The sequence below is a fragment of the Motacilla alba genome, chromosome 1A (genome assembly GCF_015832195.1).
Source record: "Motacilla alba alba isolate MOTALB_02 chromosome 1A, Motacilla_alba_V1.0_pri, whole genome shotgun sequence".
Lineage (NCBI taxonomy): Eukaryota > Metazoa > Chordata > Aves > Passeriformes > Motacillidae > Motacilla > Motacilla alba.
The window spans coordinates 56,644,177-56,663,038 of NC_052031.1; the positions used below are offsets into that span (position 1 = coordinate 56,644,177).

The window sequence follows — 18,862 nt, forward strand, 5'->3', positions numbered from 1 at the left end:
CTGTAAGCAAGCCTCTTGTGTCTCAGAGGAAAACAAAAATAGTGTTTGCTGCTGCCAGATAGTGTGTCACAGGAGAAAAATCCTCCCATGGCTCCTGCAGCCAAACCCTTGGTGTCTACATTGGCAAAAGAGGATGACAGCAGTCACCCAAAGTTTCTGTAAAATAGGGCAGAGCATTCAGTCCTGCCATGCCAGAATGGGCTGCCATGTGTCCTTGATCCTCTTCCTTTCTTCTCCTCTGTGTGTGTGTGTGTGTGTGTGTGTGTGTGTGTGTGTGTGTGCAAGGACTCAAAAAAGGGCCAGTGGGTTAAAACACCTCATACTGCTTTTTTGTTTTTTAATGGGTGGGTGCCAGATGGCCACGTGATGCCAGAGCACACGTACAGTTCCTGGACATCTGGCACAGCTCTTCCAACAGAATCCATCATGTGGTCTCCAAGGGGAGCTGGGAAAAGTTGTACATGCAAGCTCTCTGCTGCACCAAGTCAGTTTCACTGTAACACATCATCTCAGCTCAAACTGATCTCTGCTGCTGAAACCCTGCTCACGTCTCCATGTGCAAACAGTGAATGGGTGAACGTACAAACGAGGCCATTTGTTCCAAGTCTGGAAAGGGACTGAGATCTTTCTGAGCTCAAACATGTTTGGACTCCATGCTTTCACTGGGAACCAGGCCTGAAATCCATGGCCAGATCATAACAATTCCAAAGTTCTGGAGTTTTTTCAGAATAGTCTTGGTCAGCAGAAATATTTGATGTGTTTTCAATGTGCGTCTTAATAAGGCATGTGCTGTACTCTGTGAAAATGGAGCTTCTGGCTTCAGTACAGGCAGTGTGTAATTTCTAACATCAGCACCAGTGGCAAAACCATTTTAAACAAAACTCCACATTTTGCAAGGCAGTCTTCTTGTGTCCGGCTGGAAGCTAATAGATCCATCTCTTGAAGAGTAATTCCTGCAAATCTTGCTCCTAACCATGAGCATTACTCCAGTTTTTCTTCACTTGAGACAAACAAGACACAGTTTTCCTTCTGGTTATTGCTTTTCTTGAAAGTGGTTAGGGGATTTTTTGCATTTTTTTAAAAAGACATCTTATGCAACTACTTTCCCAGAAAGAGGAAACCAACTGTGTCTTGTTAAAAAGAAGAGTGAGGGTAGGAGTGGGTGGACAGTGCCTCCCCATACCTCAGTGCCATTTTCCACATGCTTCTGATCTGAATTTGTGTATGTGGGTCCTGGTGTGTGCCTTCTCCTCTTTAAAGGATGTGCCCTGAAGTGAAAGAGCCAGGATAACGTAATATTTTTTCTTCAAAACCCACAGCAAGTGCAGTTTTGGAAGTGACTTTTTGAATTTAAATATATATATTATACGGCATATTTCAATAATTATTTTCATTCCATAGGTAAATTTCTGAAATTGACTTTAGGGTCAAGCAAAACTTTATGGCCTCCAAAGGTTTCTTTAATCATATAGAATCATAAAGGTTGGAAGAGACCTTTAAGATCATCATCAAGTTCAGCCACAGAACATTTTCAGCTCATCTCAGCATGATGGTTGAGCTGAGGTATCCATTGTGGCTCATGCAATCCAATGTGTTGCTGATGCCTCACAGACCAGCTTCAGATTTTGACATTTTTGCTTTAAACTGGTTCTTCCAGAGAGTAGCTGGGAGTAATGAGTCTTAATATGGGGGGATATTAGCTTTCAGAGAGGAATTTTCCTTGCTGGATAGACATAGCTTTGTAATCTTACAGAGATATGCTGACCTACTTGGACAAGAGGGTGATTCCCAAGTGGAGGAAGCAGTTTGGTTAGCCAGAAATCATCTCTTATTCATGGGGGAAAAAAGAAATCTTGTCTTCAAACCCAAGTTTGTTGTTTGATTATCCTGGTGTGGGTGTGCAGTGCAGTCATTTGATTCAGCTTCTGCTTATGTTGAGTTTGTGTATCAAAAGGTCCTATGCTAATGTGTGGCATCAGGGTGTTACCACCAAACAGTTTGAGATATCTTCTCGAGTTGCAGTATGAAAGGAGTCTTGTGATACCATGTCAGCCTGTCATCATCCACTCCCTGCTGGCAATGCCTTTTGTCCCTGAGAGATGCACCTCCCAAGGTTCTGGAAACACAGGACCCTGCTTCTTGCTAAAGGTGATCATCCAGATTGGTGTGTTTTTAGCACTGGAAGATAATGTGGGCTCATTTATGGTATGCCTTGCTGTCGCATCTTCATGCATCGGGTACGAGTTCTTTGGCAGTTAGAACAACCCATCAAAAATCATCATTTCCCATCCAAAATGAATCAGTTTGGCTTAAAAAGCACAACTTCTTCTTGTCATTTGCTCTCCTCATAGCTCCTGAGTTATTCAACATTCATGAGATGAGATTTTTCTCTATCAATGGTAGTTGTAGACATTTCATTATAATAATAAAACTGTTTTTTGAGATAATCACAGGCCTCTGAGAGCTGGGCTCTCTGGACAAAAATACTAAGAATTTGTCATGTTGCTGCTGGTAGTGGGTCAATTGAAACCAGAAACTGAGGACAGAGGCTGGTTGTTTTTCTTGCTTCTTACATCACTCCGAAGTATGACATAAACTTGGGACAAGCCACTTGTGAGACCTGGGACAGCTGAGTCAACTTCTTCCATTTTTTCTTGGCGTCTACACGTGAATCAATTGCATGTGTTTCTACAGCTTTTACAATTACTAGGAAAGCCCCTCCTGTTTACTTTGTGCTCAGGTGAAGGGGTGGGAATTGCTCTTTTCTCCTGTGCTGTTGGGTCGGATGCTTTCCAGGAGGGTTCGGAGGAGGGAGCTGCGCTGGTGACAAGAGTGAGGGTGGAGGTGGCCGGGTGCCACCTGCGTGGGGCTGTCCTTGCTCCCGGTCAGGTTTATGCTGCTCTGCACGTCCCTGCCTGCATCCCCCTCCTGTGTGTGCCGGGTTGGAGGAGTTTCGGTCAGGTTTATGCTGCTCTGCACGTCCCTGCCTGCATCCCCCTCCTGTGTGTGCCGGGTTGGAGGAGTTTCGTGCCGGGCTTTGATGTGTTAATTCCCCAGAGCTGCTTGCTCCGCCTGAGGAGCGCTGCTGCTTCCCACGTCTCCCACTCCGCTCGCCTCCATCCTCGGCTGGGCAAGGGGACCTGCTGTCACTTAACCTCGGCTCAGAGGAGCCCGGAGCCCTCGGCCTCGGCTTCTGGCATCCGTGAATGCATGAAAACAATCATGACCAGCATGGAGTATAGCTGGGACATTCACGGGCACTGCATCTGGCTAAATAAGGTAAGGAGATCTCTGCCCGTGCTGGCTCCTGCTTTTCTCCCAGTGACAGGCCATAGCTGGGCAACGCTGGGAATGAGCCTCTCATCCTTCTCCTGCACCAGGCACCAGCTGGGCTGCTGTTGAGGAGACGGAATATTGTGGAAAGGTTGCATCTTCCCTGCTCAGCAGCATGTTATTTATGCTTACAAAATGTTTCAGGTAAATGCCTCAGAGTGAAGGGCTGTCTTCAGCTGCTTTTCTTTCAGAAATCACTTTTATTTTTTAAAATATCATGTGGGGGGCTTTGAGTTGGTGTGTGGTTGTTTTTAATTTTTCCCCTTCTTATTCTCTGGGGAGGAAGTAACCTGCAAACTTTAGGAAAAGCTTTGCAGTAGGTCTGCTGCTGGAGTATGTGGAAAAGGCTGCAGATATTCTGAGCCGGGAAGCGGGAATGCAGGACAGGCTGGTTTGGGAGGGCAGAGGTGGGCTCCCACATAAACTGGCGACACACCAGCTTAGACAGTATGACCAGTATGAATTTGGGATGGGATTGATGCTGACAGAGAGTAAAGCTGTCACGGATCTGTATCACAGGTAGTGGGTACTTAGCTTGGGAAACCTGGATGCTCTGCTCAAGGCACACCAATTGATGCTGAAGTAGCTGAGGCTGGGAGGAACCCTCTTGCAGGGCTCTAAAGCTGAGGGAACAAGCAGAACAGCAGCAGCTTTGTTCAACTGAGCATAGGTAATGTGTATTGTAATCATCTGAACCACGTAAGCATGCTGATGAGCTCTAATTTAACTCCAGATGGTCAGGAAAGAGGTGTTGGGAAAGGCTCACTTGCCCAACTGTTGACTTGACTGTGGTGGTCAAAACAGTAGGTGCAATCTGCTGTACAAGGAAATGATGCTGTGGAGTTGTAGCTCCTTCTATACAAACCAAACTGCACATACAGCAAGAGCAGTGTGATTTGTGCTGCTTATTTAATCTCAAAAGCAGAAGAGAAAATGAAGGAAAATGAGGATATCAGCTGTGGTAAGCTAAAAATAAGGTTTATTTTTTGAAAGGAGAATTCAGCAACTGAGAGGAAATGGATTTTTAAATTTTTTTTTTATTAAGTTTAAACCATCAGCCACTAGAAATGTTCCTGTGGTTTGGAATTCTAACTCACTCCAGGGAAAAGGGATTAGACTGAAGGCAGGCAAGCTGTGAAAGTTTGGTGATGCTTCTACTTGCTACAGGAATAATTCCCTCCTGAGCAGCATGGATTTTTTTACACTTAGATGATTACAGACAAAGCTTTACACACGTGTTTAACAGATTAGCTGTGGATTGATCTTGCAGAGTTTATAAGTGCACTGGGTCTGATCTTACAAGGCATTTTAAGTAAATGCTTGACCTCAAACTTCTGTGAAGCCTCAGTGACATTTTGACAACTGTTCTTCTGTTTTTAGGATTAAAATCAGTATTGGTAAATCTGCATTCTCTTCCCATATAGTGTTTTGCAATTAATCACTAACATTGAAAACACAAGCAAAATCTAGCTGCTTAACTGAAGATAGATTTTAAGTTACTGATAAAAAGAGCCTTCTTCTGGAAATGAGCTAGTAAAGTATGTTAATCCTTTATAGACTTAAATGATACCAATTTGATCCAGAACTACCAAGTGCCCTAAATATGCTTGCAGTTGCTGTTCAATCAAATATTTGCTTTTCTTTTTTGCTTCTCTTACTGTTTTCTTTTCTTCCCTCCACCCCCCCCAAAGAGGAGCTGTTGCTCTGCAGGGTGAGTGCCAGGCTCAGTCGCAGGGAAGGATGCAGATTCCCTGGTGGAGAAATGCTCCTGAGGGACACACTGAGTGTTGCTTGCCCAGGTTTTGCACACACCAGATCTCCTGGCATTTTTCAGACCTCCCTGCAGCCCATTCTTTCCCACCGGGGCTCCCTCCAACCCATCTCCTGATGCACTACTTTCCTAAATCCAGTGTTTGAATATATCCCCGCTCCATTTCTCTTCAGTCCTGCTCACTACCATTATCACTCTGTTCTTCTCATATGTTTCATCTCCCCTTTTCCTTCCTCATCTCTCTGGGAAGGATATCATGCCAGGAATCTACTTTTTACCTTTGAAGACAGTCCAGAGCAAAGATCTGGGAAGGTGTCATGTGTCCAGTGCATGCAGGTCTTGGGTCTGTGCACCACTGTAAGCAGTGCTTAGGCTGCTGCTCTTGGAAATAGCTGCCATGGTCTTTCTCTATCATGCATTCTCCAACTATCATTGTTTTCTCCACTGAAACCAAAGTCAGGGGCTTTCTTGCCTTTTCATACCTCAAGAGTCAGTCACAGGTAGTATATAGAAGTTACTACACTACAGGAAAAAAGCAAACAATTCTTGTGTTGTACACAGAATTTTCTGGGTTTGGTGTGCTACAGGAGGTCTGGTTTTATGCAGATTTTAGGAAATATTACTGGCAATACCCAGAAAAGAGATCTTTGCACCCAGTACACACAGCTTGCCAAACCAAGACATGCCTGCAAGGTTTCTCCCAAAGAATAGATGAACTGCCGTTAAGTGTTTGACAGGATGAGAGGAAATGGCCTCAAGTTGTGCCAGGGGTGGGATTACATCAGATATTATGAAAAATTTCTTTCCTGAAGGGGTTGTTAAAAATTTGAACAGGCTCTGTGGGGGGACATGGTAGAGTCCCTCTCCCTGAAGGGATTTAAACAATGTGAGGATATGGCATTTGAGAACATGGTTTAGTGGTGAACATGGTGGTGCTGGGTTGATGGTTGGGCTTGATGATTTTAGAGGTATTTTCCAGCTTTAAGGAGTCTGTGATTCTATTAGCACTAATTTTTGGTTTGTGGGAGAACAGCCTTTTCACTTGTCCTGTTTGGGGTTCCCATCACCTCTCTTTAATGGCAGGGTGCAGCTGCAGCCTGAACTCTCCCTCTCCCAACACTCCTGCTTTGAAGCCAAGGCTGACGTGCTGAGCTGAGCAGATTTTTCCTGAGAAATGTGAGCGGAGTTTAACAACGATGGTGTCTTGGCAAGATGCTGTGCACAATGACTAACCTTCTGCTTTCACACCTCGTTGGTTTTCACAGACATTTCAATCGTGCTGTGAAACGAAGACTTCCCTCCCCACATTTTCTTCCTGCAGTCTTTGGTTTTAGTTCATTTGTGTCTGGTTACACTGACTGAAGCTATCAGGAAGGTCAGTGGTTCAGGTGTTGATGTGGTGGTTGGGAGGCAGGGAGTCAAGTCTGTGCTTTGGCAAGGAATTCCATGTTAGCCCCAGCAGTGTGGAAAAGTGTCTTTGCAGCTCTGCTGCCTGTAGTGATGGATGGATACCACTTTCCCACATTAGGCACATGCACTGGACTGATAAATGTGTTGTGTATTACAAAATACAGATTCTGTTCTTGTGTAGGCTGAGTAAGTGCTTGAGATGCACTGGAGCTCTTAAAGGACAAGGGAGCTGCAGAGTAGCAAAAGTAGACAAATCCTTCAGTTCTGTTTTCACAAACAACTCAGATCACAAAATCCAAAGCATAATCTACTGGTTGAACAGCTAAAAGGTTTATTTCATTTTGAATTCTTTCACCTAAATTGAAGTGTTACAAAATGGAAGATCTGACTGATCTTGAATGGCATGAGTTAAATTCTGGTAGAGGTTGGGGAAGATATGGCAAACTCAGAAGTTTATAGAAATTTTGCCCTGGGGTTTAGTGTATGGGTGGTCAGGTGGCTTAGTGTTGTGCTGCTAAATAATTCAGATACAGGGTCATAAATTAGATCATTGGGATGAGGTACTGGTACAAATTACTAGAGTAATTACTAGACTTTCTTAGTCTGCTGGAGCAAATTTCTGGGGAGATATTATGGTCACCAAGTGAAATTTCATGCTTTTGAGACACTTTTGGTACTGCTCAGTGATTTAAGACTTGCCAGGATGCAGCCTGATTTCTTGAATGTATTGAGGTGAGGTCAGACACTTTTACCTTCTCCTGTTTGCTTTATGTCGGCTCTTTAAGTGATGCTGGAGGGAGTTCTGTTGTTCCAGGCTCAAACAAGGCAGTTTCTACCACCACCCAAGGCCAGACATGTAATTTAGAAAAGGAGTTTTAGTCGGGAGGTTTCCTGAGGTATCCTCTGTAATCAGGGGAGATTCAAAGCAGAAGCTGGAGGCTTGGAGCTCCTGAGTGATGGTGGCCTCTCAAGGCAGGGCTGTGCTGTAGGCTCACGGGAGCACAAGGATCAGTCACACAATTTCTTTTCATCACACATTCAGGAGGAAATCAGGGCCCCCTCAACATTGCTGGGTGTCTCTACTGAGTGCCCTGGATTTCAGAGCAGCTTCTCAGACTCCTCTGAACAATTTTTGCTATGATGGGAACAAGGCTCCCTTTTCTGAGCCGAGATCTGATTGTGGCCTGGATCATGAAGTGTTTTGAGACAGCTTTGAATATGGATAGAAGAAAATCCTTCCCGCTGCTCAAGAGCATTGAAGTTATTATGAAGAAAGTTGCTGATTCCTCTGAACTCTCTGATAGCATTAACATGTATTCTTGTTTCTCTCTAGCCTCAGGCAGCTTTACAAAGAGATGTGTTTAGAGTGCAGACGTTCACCCATACCCAGTAGAATGTGCCTGATGTAAAAGGATGTCTCCGACTGTGTGTATGACTTGCAAGAAGCATAATTCACATTTTGTAGATTGTATGTTTGGCTTTTTTCACTTGCTGAATGTCTCAGGGTATTTGTCTCTTTGCAAGTATGGCTTAGCATTGTGTAGCAATGAGTCCAAGTTTTGTTAGCAAAATGCTGAATGCACAGTAAGTGAATTTTGCAGAACTGGGTCACCAGAAGGTTCTTCCTTTCTCATCTTTAAGCCCCTAAAGAATTCTCTCCTGAATGGTGGTCATGTGTCCTTTGTTGACAGTTTATTTGATTTGTAACTCTTAGGGGGCTGGAGAATATTTCAAACATGTTCTTAAACTGTACAGACTAAAAATGCTCTCATTAAGTGTTATGATAATGTTGGATGATACTGTGGCATAATAGCTGACTATACAATATTTGTTGTCTTTTCCAGACTAATGGACACATATCTGGGAATGGAGATGTTTATCAAGAAAGGCTGGCTCGTCTGGAAAATGATAAGGAATCTCTTGTTCTGCAAGTAAGTTGTCACCCAAATAAGTTTTTCTGCTCTTGCATTCACAAGACTGTCTGAAAGTATGTGATAAAACCTCTGAGAATTTATTTGGAGTTGTGATGTCTTAGACAGTGTTCAGAAGACTTGCTGGTATGTGAGAATTAACCCAGATTAGAGAAAGGTGGGAATTTAGATTGCAGGAAAAATCTAAAGGTCTTTCTGTCTGTGTATCTGTTCTCTTTGAATTTGGTTAGCAGAGCAGGTCTGCAGAGCAGCCACCTACTTACATCCATGTGTATCCTTATCACCATTTCCCAGACCATTCACATGGTGTCTGCATCAGGAGACAGTTGTCCTGTCCTTAGGAAAGGTAACAAAAGCTACAGGACTGGCTAGCCAGCAGAAAGAGACAAGCAGCTCCTTGGTGGTCCTGCTCACCTGCTGCTGGGCTGGACGGTGTCAGCCCTGGCTGCTCTGACTGCTGGCTTCGTCTTGCTGTTGGAGCCAGGAATACCTGGCACCCCTTGGACTGCACAAGTGGCATCCCCTGATGTGGACCCAGCCTAGGGGCTGTGACAGCATGGAGCTCACCTTCCTTCCCAGCAGTACTGCAGGAAGTGCCTGCTGAAAATGAAAAAATCATTCAGAAAAGGCAAAATGAGAATTTGTCTGCTGCCTTAAAAATATTGTCTTGGTCTTATCCAGCCTCTGGCTGTGTGTTTTAACCTTCTTTGCTTTTATTGTTCTGAAAAGGGGGAAGTGCTTGTTATGGTACACTGTGTGCAATCACTTGGGAAGGAGAATAAATTATAAGCAGCAAGGTTTATGTGGTGGTTAAGGCAGGAGCTAATGGATTGGGTTAATGTATTGTCACAGCAAAGGCATAATTATTGGCAGTAAAATGCAGCAGCCACGCCTTGTGAAAACCTCAAGTGAGGAGGGGAGTTGCAGAATTGCAATGTGTCTGCCAGAACTTTGGCTGGAATTCTAGTAAGTGTGAGAGGAGAGCCTTCCCCCCTCTTCTGTTTTCTCTGCCAAGTGTCCACTGCAGAGCTCTGCTCCTGCCCCTGCTCCTCCTCCTCCTCCCTGCATGGTCCCAGTTAATCTTTGGCCCAACCAGCAGTGTTGCTCACCTGCAGTTCTTCACAGTTCTTCAACTGACACATATGGCGCAGGTGCAAGGTGTTAAACATGCATCCCTTTCTTCCTGCTGTCCAGGTAAGTGTGCTTACAGACCAGGTGGAGGCCCAAGGAGAAAAGATTCGGGATCTGGAGTTCTGCCTGGAAGAGCACAGGGAGAAGCTGAATGCCACGGAGGAGATGCTGCAGCAGGTGTTTCACAGCTCCATGTCTGTCTTCCTGTCTTGTCTTCCTTCTGTCTTAACAAACTTTGGTGAGAGCAGTGCTCTTCAAGGTGTTGCAGCCCTTGATGTCTCTTAACTAAGGGATCATTTTCTACCATACTGGCTTTAAAGTCTTTGTACTTAGTAATGTCAGTGCTGCTTTATGCTGCAGGAATCCAGTTTTGCCCTCCTTTGAGTCCTTCCCCACTGAACTTCCAAGAGCCTTAGATTAAAGCCTCTGGCAGGATGGGTGGATTCCCTTCACAGCTCCTTGCTGCCCAGAGCGACTGTGATGACAGACAGGCTTTTTTCTTGTCCTGGCAGCCAGCCCATGATAGTGCCCCTGTGATCCCAGATGCATCTTAGATGCCTGGAATCTGTCAGATGGATCATAGCTGTGTCTCAGGGCTTCACATAGTGCAAGGATAAGGGTGATGCTATTCCCCATGAAGGAGACCTTTAGCTGTCAAAATAAATTACGGATTTCTTCCCCTTGGGTAAATAATTCCATTATCTTCCTCTTTATCTTGAATCAGGAGCTTTTAAGCAGAACAACCCTTGAAACTCAGAAGCTGGATCTTATGGCAGAGATATCCACTCTGAAATTAAAGCTTACATCTGTAGAGAAGGATAGATTGGACTATGCGGACAGATTCAGAGACACGGAGGTGAGTAAACCCCAACGGGATAAACTGTGAAAGCTGTGTGTGTTTTCACCTTACCTGAACATTTTCTGGGATTTTTCTTTTTTTGTCAGGCAAGAAGGGGAACTCATCTTTAAGGTTAGAACATGTTCCTTTTAAAGTAAAAAGTGTCCTGTTTTTTAAATTCTGGTTTTACAAAGAAGGATTTCCAAAGGCAGTTTTTGATTCTGGCTGTCAGGTCTCAGGAGGGGTGGAATTAGGTTAGATTTTAATAAAATCATGAACATACTGCACTCTCCTGACCCCAGATAAAACTGTCACCTTCTGAGTAAGGCATGTCTGAGGCAAGTACAAAAAGCACCCATGTGCTTTTAACACTGCACAGGAACAGAACTTTTGGGGTTGCTAACAGAGAGTGAGCTGACTCGCTGTGGGGCTCTTGGGAAACCTGACTTCAGACCCCAGCCTTATGGGAGCCCAGGACCAGAGGCTGGGGGAAGGGAGCCAGGTGGAGCTGCCATCCCTGGCAGTGCTCTCCTGAGGCATTTCACTCTGTGCTGCAGGTCTGTGTAGCTGAACCTCGCTCATGTTGCAAGCCAGAAAGGCTCAAAGCAGGTGGGCAAACTCAGGAACCTCCAAGTATCAGCTAAGCTGTCCTGACAGGATGATAGAGCCCATAGCAGAAATACCTCAGAGCCTGCCTATGAAGCAGAACAGAATTTCCAGTTCTGGATCCATGAATGAGCTGAAATGTCAGGTGTTTGTTATGATTGTAGATGTTCCAGGTATCATTCGTTTCTAGAAGGAAAGAAGCCATATTGTCATGACAGGACACAAAATTGCCCTTTGCACTTCTGCCAGTGGTTTCCCAACTGCTCAGTTTCCAGTAAAGCACCATTCCTCATTGTATTGCAAGCACAAAAACAAAAGTCAATCTTGCTTTTGGATTGCTCTTTGTACCTGTCTGAAGTAATCTGCAGACCCAAAGAAAGCCACAAGTTTAAAACCAATGACTTCTATCACTTTCAGGTTTGAAGTGATTCTTTAGGTAGTGACAATAGTGTTCATTCCTGCAATGTCATACATCTCCTTGGGCGCTACCAAGCTCTGGAATGGATTCCTGTTGCTTCCTGTTACCTTTCCCTCTAGTTGGTAACAGGTGTTATGTGACAGGATCACAGTACTGCCTTCAAAGCAGCTGATTTTGTAGTGCAGACAAGCTCTGTGCATGGCATTGCTGGAGAAACTGGCAGGGGGGAAGAGTGGAGGGAATCACTGAAGGTCTCCTGCACCCGTGGGAGGTGTGTGTAAGAGCTGGCTGCTCTCACAGCTCTCCTGGGACTCTGCCCACACAGAGCTCAGCTCTTTCATGAATTACAGCACACAGCAAATAACTCTGTGGGCTGACACTTACTCTAAGCAGCCCAAATGAGGAATAAACAAGCTGGCACCAGCAGTAAATGGCTGTGGGGAGGCAAGGTTTGGTCCAGATGACCCCAGGGAGCACGTGCTTTCTGACCTGGATTCTGTTGTAGCTTCATTTGCAAACACGCTGTGGTTTCTTCTGCTTTCCAGAGCTGCTAACAAACATGACTGGCTTTGAGTGATTTGCTTCCTCTATTTCTACCCTTATTTTTACTGAATATTGTAGAGTTCTCCTGGATTCCCTCTTTCTTTGTTTCCCCCTGAACTGCAGTCTCTCCCTAACTTCATAGCACAGCTCAGCATACCAAGAAGGTGGACAGGGAGCTACAGGTTCCCAGAAGAATGGTTCCAGTGTGGGGAGTACACCACAAAGTGCAAATCTGTAATCTCTGTGCAAGAGGGTTATCTTCTGTGGAGACCTTCCTCTTTGAAATACTTTGAAATACACTAAATGCCTTTGATAAAAATAACCTAAATTTAATTTAAATAGTAGTTACTGTAATTAGGGACTATATGGATTTATATAGAGGATATTTATGCCAGAGCTAATGAACTATTACCAGAATGTTTCTCCCTCCATTTGAAATCCAGAATGATGTAGTTTAGTGTGATCTATATTATCATATTGTTTCTTCTTTATTTCAACACTTCATAGCTGTAAAAACACTTAGGCTTAAATGTTGGAAGGGATATTATGTCTTAATTTCCATTTGGTTCAGTGAAAATATGAATGTCTAATTAGTTGGAGGGTCTCAGCCCTTACAGAATCTCTAAAGAGATATTTTGGAGGCAGTACTTATTCAGAAGTTTGCAGTGTTTTGTTCAGTGTTGATCTAATTATATTGTTGTTCATCAATTATTTTAGAAGAGCTGAATATTTAAATGAATATTTAAAATATTTGACCCTAAAACATGTTATGGCATTTATGTGGAGTGATTGAAATGGAAAAAGATTCATACCCAGACTAGGAAAGCAAAACTGTGAATATTGCTTCTGGTTTTATTTAGGGAAAAGAAAAAATTTGATGTCTGACAACTTGTGCAGCTACTGTCTCCTACAGAATTACCATTCTGATTAAATCCTTCATATTATCCATTTGTTACTTATGTCTGTCATTGCAACTTCCCATTCCAGCTTGGTTGCTTACTCATATTCCCCATTCTTTGTCTAAAGAGATGCCTCACTAGATCTTTGTGCTCTAGGATTTGCTGTCTAGATGTTCACAAACACCCAGCTTTTTCAAGGCTAATTGTGTACTTAATAGAGATTCGTAATTGTTCTGTTCTTTGAATTATTCCAGTATTTCTACTTTCTCAGCAGACACCAGCATTATTTTCCTTGAGGAACATGGGTGGTCTGAGTTAGACTGAGTTTATGTAAGAAAATACCCTGTGAGGGAGTTTATTTGGGAAGGAGTCCATAGCCAGACTGGGCCTTTGAAGCAGCAGCCAGAGGCTAAAACTGGCTCACCCTCAGGGAATTCTTTGTGATTTATCCACCATCACCTCCAATCTGGTTGCAGGATTGTTCTGTTTTCTGTATCACACTGAGTATTTTAAAAGTCATGTAGTTCAAGTGACAAATATGTGGAGAACAGCCTCAGCAGTGAATTCCACACAGCATGTTTAGACATTGGATCATGCTGCAGGAAAGAAAAGCCCCAAACAAATCAATTGTCAAGGAATTTCAGATGTACCTGAATTAGAAAGTCATGGATTAAAAGTAGTAATTACTAAAAGCATTAAAATGTTCAGTATTTTCACTTTCCTCATAGTTCTGAGAACTGAACTTGGATCATTCCGAAGAAATACAGATGCTGCTCTCTTAATTAAACACAAAATAATAACCAGAGGCTTGTAAGCTTCGGAAGTGTGGTGTGGGCTGAAAGGCAGGTGTTATCAGGGACCCATGAATACCCTCTAAATGTCAGCTGCTGGCTTGTTAATTTATAAATATAAATCTCTTTTAATTATAGTATTAGCTCTGAGAAATTGTGCTTAGAGCTGTTAGCTCAATGTACAGCATTGCTTGATGTGGATAGGGTTTGCCTCAGATGTAGGAAGGAAAGCAAACATAAGGACCATTAAACTTCCTTATTTGAGGGTGCTGAGGTCCTGGCACAGGTTGCCCAGAGAAACTGTGGCTGCCCCATCCCTGGCAGTGTCCAAGGGCATGTTGGACAGGGCTCTTAGCAACCTGGGATAGTGGAAGGTGTCCCTCCCAACGGCAGGGGGTGGAAGTGGATGGGCTTTAAGACCCCTCCCAACCCAAACCATTCACTGACCTAGAGGATGAGGAGGCTTGGTGGAGCAGTCAGACTCAGGGTTTGTTTGACCAAGGGGGTGGGGGCACTCAGGTCTGATCCCCAAACCTGGCAGGGTCCATCAGGATGGCCAGGAGGTTGAGCTGGTCTCCTAAAGACTCAGATGTGAGTTTGTGATGGCTCTGAGTTTCTTCAATGCCAGACTGAATTTGGAAAGCCCAGATGTAGTGGTGCCATTGATGCTTAAACACAGGTGCCTTTGCTTGTAGAAACCTGTGATGGCTCCTCTGTTCAGCCCTCAGTGAGAGGGCTCTTTTAAGTGGTGGAAACACAAATTTTTACAGTGTAAACACTTCATATTTTGAAAAAGCAGGTGATGGCTGGTGAGCCTGGGGCGGGAGGGACTGAATAGGGGAGGATGTGGCTGCTGCGTGTTGAAGGATGTCTGCCACTGTTTTCCATTGCCCGTCCTTAGTACTGGGCTCCAGGCTGCTGAACAGAGAAGCAGGAGGCCTTTACTGGCCCTCAGCACAGGGAACACAACTTCAATTTATGTCTCCCTTTGTCCTCTGCCCTCTTACATTCGGTGCAGTAACACAGAAACTGAGAAACTCAGTCCCTGGATATTTAGGAAGCTCTGAGTTGATTGACTTAGTCATGGATTTGGGTGGTGTGGTTTTGTGTACTGAGTTCTTTTTATGCCTGCTTTTCTTGTTGTTACAGTCACAGCTGTTCTTCTGTTTTGTTTACTGAAGTTCTTTGTTGTTTCTGGTTGTCTTTTTCCCTCCACTCAGGATTTGATCCAGGAAATAAACGAATTGCGGTTGAGGGTGGGAGAGATGGACAATGAAAGACTCCAGTATGAGAAAAAACTGAAAACAACCAAAGTAAGTGAGGCTGAGGGGAGGAGGCAGAGATAGGTGTAAATTAGGCTTTAGGAATTCCCTCTTTTTCCTAATCCTTGCCTGCCCCCTGCAAAATCCTGAGCACTCTCAGGTGCTGAGGGTTTCATGGTTCATGGTTCTCACTTAGCAGCAGTGGCTATTCCTAAATTTCATGCTGTGGTTTTCAGTTTGAGCATTTTTTTTTTTATGAAAGGTAACATACTATGCTGTTAACAATAAATTTGTTACCTGTTTAGACCTTTGTTTTGCATGTGTGTCAAGAAATACCAGTTGCAGTATGTAAGGTGTATGCCACAGGTTAAAAACAGTATTTATTTTCTCCTAAATGTGCTAAAAACAAACCACTTCTGAAGCAAAAGCATTCCCCTAAGTACTTCTAGCAGCCTGTTTCTCTAAGTGTCTAACTTCTCTTTGCCATTTAGCCTTGTCTCTTTTCTACCTTTAGTTTCCTCTCACTCCTCTATCTCTGTTACCAGTCTTTAATGGCCAAACTTTCTAGCATGAAAATCAAAGTGGGTCAGATGCAGTATGAAAAGCAGCGGATGGAGCAAAAAAGCCAGATGCTAAAGGTGTGGTAGTTTCTGGGTAATGCTGGGTCTGTTTTGAATCCTTCATGTTCCACCCTTTACTGGTCTGTCCTGCATTGTGCTGTCATGCTCTGTTCTTCATTAATTGCTGTGTGTTGATATTCAGTGTGCCCTTCCTCCTTAGATGTGGAAAGCTCTTTATGTAGATATTCCTTGTAAACAGCTTTTATATTGCAAGGGAGAGGATTTTCCTGCTCTGAACCTTGCATAGGTTACACATAATGGCATTAGACTTGGGTTAAAATCACTCCCCCTTCCAAGGGAAGATTGCCTCGTCTGTAGCTTACATCCATTATTCAAACAGAACTTTTTATCACCCTTTTAGAGAAAATGTATTCATGAAAACTATCTGGGAAATAGTGATTCTTTTATACTGTCCCTTCTCCCACATATAAATTTGCATATCATACTTCTAATTCAGGAAAAGAAATGCACATTGACAACCACATGCAGCTCTAGTTGCCTGTGGATATAACAACAGCTTCCCAAGTGACCAAGAAATTATCTTGTTTTGGAGTAGCATGGATCCTACACTGGCAGAAATCCCATCATAATCAGTGCCAACTTGGAGCACTGGAGAATTTTAGTTATTCCCCAGCCACTGTTGTGGAAGAAGCTTTGATTTCTTGACAATTTTAAGATTGATCTATTTTTTAATGATGCTTTAGAGCAAACAGGAACCAATTTCAGGAAATTCTGTAGCTGGGTCATAGTTTGGGTTGCAAACATCACTATTTATTTGCAACAGATCATCTGAGGGTAGCTCAGGAAAATACCTAAGCCACAGTATTCTAGTTTGGTTTATTCCATTAAGGATTTGAAACGTCATTTAGAAGCTGTAAGTGCCAAAATGATGAGTCTTGCCTTGTTTTGCTTTGTTTACAAACTGAACAAATTAAATTTTCAGTGTTGGGTACAGTTGCAGTGGGGGTCCTGTCTTGATGATGCTGTTGCACAAGATATCTTCGGACATCAAAGAAACATGTTATTAAACTGGGTAGGATTTGACTCAAATTTTAAAAAGTTAAATGCATGGATCTGTGCCAGTCACTTGCTAGTGCAGATGGTTAGATCTAAGTTAAAACTTGACAGCATTTTTCTAATACACCCCAACTCTCCCAAACACCATCTGTCTTATTCCCAAGAATCTCAGCTCCAAGCAGTCTTTCCTCATGCTTGATCAGCAAACCCAAACTGTGGCAGAGGTACCACGTTTTTTCTGAACTGCTTTCCAGTATGTGCTCATGTGCTTGCTGGTGTTGCGATTGGTTTTTCTTCCATAGAAGCAGTGGTTATTTCTGAAACTGTCCTCAGCCTGGTATAAGCACAGTTTTGGAATTGTTCAGCTTCGAACATGCAACATGTCCAATAAATACTGAAAAAATGTTTGATAAATACCAAAAAAATGTATGGAAATGTTAGCATTCACCCTTTTCACCTTCATTTTTTCTGTCTCTGCAAGGTTAAACAAATAAGAAAACTAAGAAAACTGTTTAGTTTTTTCCCCCCTTTTGCTCTTTCATCTTTAAATTTTGATGCAAAGTTTCATTCCAATTATACATGAGACGAATAATTTCAGACCATACACCCTCTGATTTTGCTCTGTTGTGGGCTTAGAAGTCTGTAGGGATGTTCAGAGTCACTTTGGTGCACCCTCAGGCAGTGTTAAATGTCAGGGGCCCTCAGTCACTTCCATCAGCTGAGGACCTGTTCACTGTGCTTCCAGGGAGGGAATTGTGGAAACATCTCAGCTGCCTGTGGAAGCTGTCACTGAGTGGCTCTGTATCTTTACAGGATGAGCTGTCAGCTCTGAAAGACAAACTAGAGCAGAAGGAAGCCGAGGTGAAAAGGTTGCACGAAAAATTGGTTTCCAAGCTGAAAGGAGAAGGGATTGAAATACTGGACAGAGGTAAGCAAAAGGGAGACTGTCGCCGTGTCCTCCTCAGTCACTTCATCTGAGGTCATGTTTCCTTGTACAGAAAATAAGTGATAAAAGCCTGAATTTTCCTGAACTTTGTCTTGATGTTTACGTCTTGAAACATATTTAGAGGGTGTTGATGATGCAAGTGCTAAACTTTCTGTCACAGCTAGGTCTTGGTCAAATTTAAACAAGACCAAAAAAATCCTTAATTAACTCCTTATGTGGCTTGCATGGGGCCTCAAAATATACAGTTTATACTGGCTGAGAAATTTTTAAACTAATTTCTACAAATGCTCCAAAACCATTGTGTTGAAAAGGAACCTCCCTGGTAAGGAAGGGGAAAAGCCATACTGCAGACCAAAGTATGATGTGGACCTAGCTGTAAGTAGGTGAAATCAAGGACTGAATCTGGATTTGTGTGCTCATTAAGTCTAAACCTTCATTAGGCTTGAATAAGCACAAAAATTTTACATGCTTGGTAGTTCTTTTACTGGCTTGTAAAGAAGAAACTATTAGTATTTATTTGTGGGAATCTTAGATTGAAGACTTATCTTATTTAAAACTAGAAATTTTTTAAAACACAGAAATTTTCCACAGATTTTTTGACCTGATGCAATTTCAATTCTAAATATATCTTACTGATGATAGTTGTTGCTGATTTTAAGATTGTGCTTTTAAAGTATGTTTTTTAGAAAAAGAAATGCACAAGAGATTAGTCTCCTCCCCTGACCCGAGGAGAGGAGTATGGTGTGTGTAGATTGTCACATTTTATTTCATGAAATGATGTTTTCAAAACCACTGCCTAAGATCACTAAAAGTGATCACAATGAACTGATTCCATTTTTTTGAAAGAACATTTAAATGTGAACAGGGTCTGACTTGCATTCATGATTATATAGGGCTTTTTTCCCTGAGGAACTACTTGAACTCTCATTACCCTCTGGTCCTCAGCTTTATGATTTTCACTGTAGCTCAGCAGAAGATCTTTTGCTGTGATGAAACATGTTTTATCTGCCTTGGACTGATACTAAAAATGCTGTTTCCAAATAACAAATTATCTGCCTCATTAGCTGAATGAAGTGAGGAAGAGTTGACTCATAAAGTATCAATAATGTCTTAAAAGTTATTTCATGTCATAACCTTCATGCTAATTTCCAATCCAATGGGTTTTCCCCGCACAGATGAAGATTGTAAAAAGAAGCTCAAAGATAAAAGTAAGGTTCCTGGTGTCTTTCCATGAGCATTTGCATTCCAGAAGTGCTTTCCAGAATAGCTTTCTGCATGTGTTTGCAAAACTGCTTTAACAAACATTGTTAGGTTGCATCATCTATAACCCTTAGTTACACTTAGCG

General features: G+C 42.9%; 1 protein-coding gene across 22 annotated transcripts in view; it reads left to right on the forward strand.

Moving 5' to 3' along the window:
* Window positions 1-18,862, forward strand: part of PPFIBP1 (PPFIA binding protein 1) — a 108,162-nt gene that overhangs the window by 61,053 nt on the left and 28,247 nt on the right. For 7 of the 22 annotated variants that reach the window (XM_038153241.1, XM_038153247.1, XM_038153245.1 and 4 more), the window contains 7 exons: window positions 8,359-8,445; window positions 9,640-9,753; window positions 10,301-10,432; window positions 14,892-14,984; window positions 15,479-15,571; window positions 17,384-17,498; window positions 18,692-18,724. In XM_038153241.1, coding sequence (XP_038009169.1) covers window positions 8,359-8,445; window positions 9,640-9,753; window positions 10,301-10,432; window positions 14,892-14,984; window positions 15,479-15,571; window positions 17,384-17,498; window positions 18,692-18,724 — 667 coding nt within the window. Of the gene's footprint in view, window positions 1-2,977; window positions 3,280-8,358; window positions 8,446-9,639; window positions 9,754-10,300; window positions 10,433-14,891; window positions 14,985-15,478; window positions 15,572-17,383; window positions 17,499-18,691; window positions 18,725-18,862 lie in introns of those variants that run through there. The other 15 variants (XM_038153253.1, XM_038153264.1, XM_038153254.1 and 12 more) reach the window with 9 other exon arrangements.